The sequence below is a fragment of the Camellia sinensis genome, chromosome 2 (genome assembly GCF_055761805.1).
Source record: "Camellia sinensis isolate YWXY chromosome 2, ASM5576180v1, whole genome shotgun sequence".
Classification (NCBI taxonomy): Eukaryota; Viridiplantae; Streptophyta; class Magnoliopsida; order Ericales; family Theaceae; genus Camellia; species Camellia sinensis.
The window spans coordinates 69577256-69585000 of NC_138962.1; the positions used below are offsets into that span (position 1 = coordinate 69577256).

Genomic DNA, 7745 nt, shown 5'->3' on the forward strand with positions numbered 1-7745 from the left:
TTTGAACAATAATAGTGTGTTAATTGACAAAATAATTAAGAAAAACAAATTACCCTTGTTGGGTTTGATTTTTAAAATTTATTTCTAGAGAAAAATAAATAAATAAAAAAACTAAATTTGATGAAAAAGACGAAAAAATAAAAAACACATACAATTTTTATACATTTAAGTCCTGAGAACTTCAATTATAAAAAAGGATCGTAATTTCTCAAATCTAACACAATTCACAAACAAATAGAAATATAGAGAAGAGTACATAAAATACTTGAGTATATTTATCAGTGTATTGGATTTAAGGGTGCCAGAGACGAATTGAATTCTTTTTTTGGGTGAATAAAGACGAATTGAATTCACTTGTAAATTTCCTCCATAATGAAAGCACTCTTATTGTATTATCCGTGAACGTAGCCTATAAGGCGAACCACGTAAATCATGTATCATGGTATGTATTTGTTTTATTTTTCATTGATTATTTATGATTACTTTGAACACCCAAATTGCCACAGCTTCATAACAGTCACAGTACTATTATACATAAGCTAGATGAAACAATTACAATGTGACAAACAATCCATTCACTAAGATGCAAACAAATAGATTTGCAAGATTCATCTCCTCTGGAAGTTCAACTTCCCTATGCAGAATGCAAACAGAGAAGCAAAAACAATGGGGAAAATAAGGAGCATAGCAGCTACAATGGGTAACTGATCATGTCTGTATCCAAAATAATCTCTTAAAAAGGCCGCAACAGTTTTGGTTTCTCCAAACACCTTAATGTTCTGGTCTATATCTCCATACTGCGATGTAAGCATACCGTTTAGTGTCCAAGCAGTCGGATTTATATAATACAACCAAATCCACCACTTGGGAATTTGCTGCAAGAAGCAAAATATAAAATACAACTAGATTAGTATCACTTAAGTTTCTAAAAACAACCCTTCTTTTAGAAGCTGTTTTCAAAATTTCAAAAATTGGTTTTTGCTCATAAAAATGAAAACAATGAGTGTTTTTAAACTTTTCATTGCTTTTGTTCCAAAAACACAACCAATCAGGCGATTGGTACAAAACCTTGGGACCCTTGAATTTTAATAAACTCCAAAAACCAACAAGTTCTAATAGATCTATAGCATCAATATCAATATTGATATTATAATTTTAAGCACTTGGTAAAAAAACATTTCATTTTTATTAAGTTATGATTAATTCTCTATGTATCATGTTCAATGTATAAGATTTCCTCATTCTAGATGGCAAAAAAGTTTCACCTGTAAGAAAAACCAACAGAATGCTTTGTGAATTCATACATTTTCAGACTTCTACTCAACAAATTGTGCTAGATGATTTCGCTCATGATCCAATCTCCAAATTGAAAATGGTTCATTTACTCAGACCCAACAGAATACTTGTTGCTAGGGATTGAAAACTCAAAATTTTCGAGCAAATTTCCAGACTCTGAGCTGAGAGTTTAAAAATAGGACCTATGGGTCTGAGTAAAGAATTAAAGTTATAAAATGTAGTTTAGGAATAGGACTTATGGGTTTTCTAGGGACTTATGTGAAAAGAAAGATTCAGGTTTTAGAGGAGAGAGTAAGAGATATCATGAAAATAAAGTTATAATTTAGGGTTGTACAAGTTGACTCCTAGCAAACTAGGTAAATGGTTGCAAGATAGCATAATGGCTTTTTCCATGTTCTATTATCACCACAACAAATAGTTTATTTGTAATTAATAATCTAAATTGCAACAAAATGTTAGTTAAAATCAATGCAAATACCACAATTATGAAGCATTGATATTTCAAAATAGGTGTTATAGTAGTGTTAGACACGTATGGGACACGGACATGGCGGGGACACACGTCTGACATGCCACATGGTGCGCCCATTTTCTTATGCCACATTGGTGCGTCCTTTTTTGTAATATTTATATACACAATGAGATACACTTTAAGGCATAGTGAGGTCTCATTTTAATTTTTAAAAGCTAATTTTGAGTGTCATATTGAAATATTTGAAAATATAAGGGTTAAATTTTAAAAATAAAAATAAAACTATATCAAACCATCGCCAATGCAACGTAGATCTAACCTCTTGTGAAGTTGAGACACACTGGCTTCCAATGATCCTGAAGCCCTAATGCAACACAAATCTAGTCTTTGACTGATTTAAATTTAGTTTGCTTTTATGTTAAATTAGTGTTAATTTTCATTATTTTTGTTTGTTTATAGATGTAATAGTTATATACATAGCAAATATAATTTATATATATATTTTTTCTTTGTTCCCGCGGTGTTCATGTCCTAATTTTTTAAAAATCATCGCGTCCCATGTCCTCATTCGTATCCATATCCATGCTTCGTAGTACCACAATAACTATAGGTTATTAGCTTACCGGTTGAGGTATCAGAAATCCAGCGAACAGGTTGAAAATTGTGTAGAAGGCGGACTGTAAAATTGCAGCCACTGGAAAGCTCGGTGTCATTGCAATAAGCAGCATTCCCAGATAACTGAAGTACAGTAATGTACAAAACATGGCATAAAAGTACCAGAAAACCTTATAAGCTGACCAATAATACCCAATCATTGGATATGTAGTAACCACAAATGCAATTGATATTGCTAGGAGATAGGGAATCTCAATCGTGACCTACAAAATTAGCAGAGTTGCATTTAAGTATGTAGGAAGTGCTATTAACAAAAAGCTCATTAAAAAATTACTAGAAAATCAAATATTTAAGAAATTTATACCTGAGCAAGTGCATAAGCCCACGAACCATACATCCCGGCAAACCTTTCCCGAAACAAAACAGATCGCTCTGTTGAGATATATGGTAAAATTGATGAGCAATTATTTATGCCCAAGAAGATCGTAGTGGAGAACATTGAACCAAATACATTGAAAAGGCTCTGCTGGTTCTTTCTATCAAATAAAAGGATTATTTATGTTAAGGCATGCGCAGAAGTCTATCCAATAAAACAATAATGGAATCCCAGATCCAATAAATATAGTCATCCGAGTTCAAAGGAATCAGAGAACTGCATTTGGTGGTATTTTTTGTCTATGAAATACATAATGCATACTTGAAAAGAAGAAAACAAAAAAAGTTTTAACAACGATTTATTTATTTTTGGATCAAAATATCCTAAGACGATTTGTTTCTGATATCTTCTAATCTATCAAACCATTGACAATCTAGTTCAACTTGATTTACTTACAATTTCTTTCCTTGATCCCAAAACAGTACCCCGAAAAGAAAAGATGCAACAATCATGTACACGAAACGCTGCAAGTTGTATGCAGGACTTCTCCAATAAGACAGGTGTTGCTTCCAAAGGCAGCATTTGAACTGTCCCCAACCATTTTGTGCAAAGCGGGTTGCGAAATACAACTCTTTTGAATCAGGAGGTGGAGTACTCCACCTATTTACAAGTTCTCTATTGTTCCTACAATCACAATGACCGAAAATGAGTCATACACAAGTGAAGACTGTTATCATAAAGCAATCATTATTGTATCATAAATAACAGGTTTCCAGTATTTCATCTTGTCTAGGGAGAAAAAAAAGTGCCCAAATTAATGGTTCCACACCCATCGCCTCTCAGTCTCTCACAGAAATTCTAAGTAAAATTTGAATGCATCGTCAATGCCAATATCCATCTTTTACATCAAACCGAAGATTATTGTAATTAGTCATTAATGAATTCATCCAGGACCTCATGTGACGACTACGCTGAAAGCAACTAGCGGAACAACTTGAGCTTCAAGATGAAATGTAAGATCTCAAACTTTAGCTACAAGTGGATTGTCATATAACCACAACCCAGTCATCAAAAACAATAAAGCTGCTACTTTAAAACTTAAGTAGTCATTTGAACTCTCTTAATTCCTTGAAATCAAAAAGCCCTCTAGTACGCAAATAGCATTGGCTCCCAAAAACCATTTAAGGTCACCTAAGACTACAAAAACCTAAACAATTTGAGAGAGATATTGGGGAAAACGTCCACATGACAAATAAATTTGAAAGATGCTTATTTTCAGGAGATAGACTCCTCTGCATTGCAGTCACACCAAGCAAGTTTGTAATGATCATCCTAACTCCAAAGAGAAAGAAGTAGTGAGCAGTTGAACTTACTGATACAAGACAGAGTTCTTATAAACTTGGGCGAAATCGACACCAAGTTCAGCTTCTGCCGATGTAGAAGTGACATCTAACATCCATGTTGCTGGATTGTAATTATTTTTTATCTTTGGCACCCCTGAGATATCCTGTTAGAGAGAAATGCTTGAAATTAAGATGAAGCAATACTTAAATTCCTACTTTTAGAAGCAAATCATGTACACAAATTAAAAGGAAAAAACATCTAAGAGGTTTATGTATTCCTGCAGCAAACTGACCTCAAAATATTCGATGACACTGCTTGAATGTTGACTGAGTGGTCCAGAGTAAATAATTTGTCCGCCGGATTTCAATAGAATTAACTGCAATCAATATCAAGGAGGCATTAGACCTAATTTATTTACATTGAATCACAAATATGAAATTGGATTAGAATTAAAAGACAATTTTTAAAGTGGATGTTCTATGTAAACGTCAAACAGGTTTTGAATTGATTATGCTCAAGTGACCAAATTTCGCTGTGATGCAATAGAGGGCAACACATAGAAGGTCTAGCTATTATCTGTGAAAGAAATAAATAATTTGAAAGATTTTGGTGGTAAGGCACATTCAACATCATCAAACAATAGGAAACCTGTTGCTGAGCTTATAGAAACTCAGTCGAACTTCCACATTTAAAATGGTTGAAATACACATGGATAGACATTAACCCAATACTTTTGAGAAGTAAAGCTTAGATACCATGTTAGGAAAGCAGTTGCAATAATAGGTCTAGCAGTTAAGAGAATTGGCCACAATACCAACTCACACAAAGATAATAATAGTGCTGGAAATTGTGTTCATGCATATAATATGATAGTGGTATTGGTGGTAGATAGTGGCATGTATAGAATATAATAGTGGTGTTGGTGGTAGATAGTGGTATGTATAGAATATGATAGTGGTGTTGGTTGTAGATAGTGGCATGCATAGAATATGATAGTGGTGTTGGTGGTAGATAGTGGCATGTATATAATATGATAGTGGTAGATAGTGGTAATATATAATATGTAAGTGGCATATAATGGGTTATGATGATGTTTGTAATATCTCCTATATAAGGAGTGTCATTTGGTCTTGTAAGATAAGAAGTTTTGAATATAACAGAAATATATTCCTTCTTCCTCATATTTTCGGAGTTCTTCTTCTTCATATTTTCTAAGTTGGTATCAGAGCAACAAAAAACACAGCAGCCCTAAAACCGTCATAGACATGTCGGAAGTCACGTCCGGAACCACTTCAACCCCTGCCGCTGCCATTCCGGTGAAAACGTCCAACTCTCACTCTGTCCAAATCACCACCATCCGCCTAAATGGTGATAATTTTCTCCGCTGGTCACAATCTGTCCGGATGTATATCCGTGGGCAAGGAAAGATCGGTTACATCACTGGTGACAAGAAGGCTCCTGCTGTTAATGATCCGCTGTTCGACAATTGGGACGCTGAAAACTCCATGGTTATGACATGGTTGGTCAATTCCATGGAGGAGGATATAAGCTCTAATTACATGTGCTATACTACTGCACAAGAATTGTGGGATAATGTTAGTCAGATGTATTCTGACCTAGGAAATCAATCTCAAGTTTTCGAATTAACTTTGAAGTTGGGAGAGATTCGTCAAGGAGATGATTCCGTCACCAAATATTTCAATTCGTTGAAAAGGTTGTGGCAGGATCTTGACATCTTCAACACATACGAATGGAAATCGGTTGACGACTGCAACCACCACAAGAAAACTGTGGAAGACAGCCGTATTTACAAGTTTCTTGCCGGCCTCAACATTGAGTTCGATGAAGTGCGAGGAAGAATTATTGGCAGACCTCCTCTCCCATCCATTGGCGAAGTATTTGCCGAAGTCAGAAGGGAAGAGAGCCGAAGGAGCGTCATGCTTAAGAAAAAAGGTAATGGTGAATCAATTGAAATTTCTGCATTCATTAGCGATGCTGCGGCCAACAAGGCTGCAAATTACCAGCGCAGGTTTGATGATAAGCCACGGGTCTGGTGTGATTTTTGCAACAAGCCTCGCCATACACGCGAAACGTGTTGGAAGATTCATGGCAAACCTGTCAACTGGAAAAGCAGCAAACAAGGAGAGAAGAATCGTGGCTTTCCTACTGCTAATGAAGCCGATTCAGGTCCCTTCAACAAAGAGCAGATTGATCAACTCTTAAAGCTGATAAAATCCAATTCCTCAACCGGTACTCCTAGTGTTTTGTTGGCACAAACAGGTAGAAATCCTAAAGCCTTCTCTTGCCTAAACTTCTCTCCGTGGATCATAGATTCCGGTGCCTCCGATCACATGACTAGTTTTTCCCATTTATTTAGTACCTATTTCCCTTGTTCTGGTCATGACAAAATCAGAATAGCCGATGGTAGTTTTTCACCTATTGCAGGAAAAGGATTTATTAAACTAACTGAGAAAATTAATCTCAATGCTGTTCTTCACGTCCCCAACTTAGCCTGTAACCTTTTGTCTGTCAGTAAACTATCTAAGGATTCTAATTGTCGTGTTACATTTTTTGAATCCCATTGTGAATTTCAGGACCAGAACTCGGGGATGATGATTGGGCGTGCTAGGATGCTTGAAGGTCTTTACTACTTTGATGAACTACCTGTTAGTAATAAAAAAGCTCAGAGCTTTAATAGTACCAGTTCAATCTCTGTTCGAGAAAAAATAATGCTATGGCACTATAGGCTAGGACATCCTAGTTTTCTTTATCTGAAACATTTATTTCCAGAATTATTTAAAGGGATTGATTGTTCTTCTTTTCATTGTGAAAGTTGCATTTTTGCAAAATTTCATCGCTCTACTTATTTGCCAAAACCTTACCAGGCTTCAAAACCTTTTTATTTGATTCATAGTGATGTTTGGGGCCCTTCTAAAATCACTACTCTTTCTGGTAAAAGATGGTTTGTTACATTTATTGATGACCATACCCGCTTATGTTGGATTTATTTGATGAATAAAAAATCTGACGTGAAAAATTTATTCACAAATTTTTACAATATGATTGAAAACCAATTTCAAACCAAAATTGGTATTTTACATTCTGATAATGGAACAGAATATTTCAATGAGCAGTTGGGTGAGTTTTTGGAAAAAAATGGGATTTTTCATCAATCTACATGTCGGGATACCCCTCAACAAAATGGCATTGCAGAACGAAAAAATAAACATCTACTTGAAGTAGCACGTGCTATAATGTTTTACATGCATGTTCCTAAATATTTATGGGGTGAAGCAATTTTAACAGCCTCTTATTTGATAAACAGGATGCCTACAAAGGTGTTAACATACAAAACACCTTTTGATTGTCTCAAAACTTTTTTTCCTGACACGAGGTTGTTTTCTGATTTACCCGCCAAAGTTTTTGGATGTACTGCCTATGTTCATGTTCCTAGTCAATTTCGTTCAAAACTTGACCCCCGTGCTATAAAATGTGTTTTTTTGGGTTATTCCTCAAACAAAAAGGGGTATAAGTGCTTCGATCCTCAAAACAAGAAATTTCATGTGAGTATGGATGTGTCATTTGTGGAAACAAAATCCTATTTCCCCAACACTTCTCTTCAGGGGGAGACAAGTGGAGTAG

The 7745-nt window shown here is 35.2% G+C and overlaps 1 protein-coding gene across 1 annotated transcript in view; it reads right to left on the bottom strand.

The window, feature by feature from the left end:
* Positions 1–497: 497 nt before the first annotated feature.
* Positions 498–7745, bottom strand: part of LOC145820103 (pleiotropic drug resistance protein 3-like) — a 25572-nt gene continuing 18324 nt past the window's right edge. Inside the window, exons 19-24 of the mRNA XM_082914788.1 lie at positions 4396–4479; positions 4133–4266; positions 3216–3443; positions 2748–2919; positions 2392–2646; positions 498–875 (exon numbers count right to left, since the gene is read on the bottom strand). Of these exons, the coding sequence (XP_082770914.1) occupies positions 609–875; positions 2392–2646; positions 2748–2919; positions 3216–3443; positions 4133–4266; positions 4396–4479 (1140 nt within the window). The 3' untranslated portion in view covers positions 498–608. The remainder of the gene's footprint in view (positions 876–2391; positions 2647–2747; positions 2920–3215; positions 3444–4132; positions 4267–4395; positions 4480–7745) is intronic.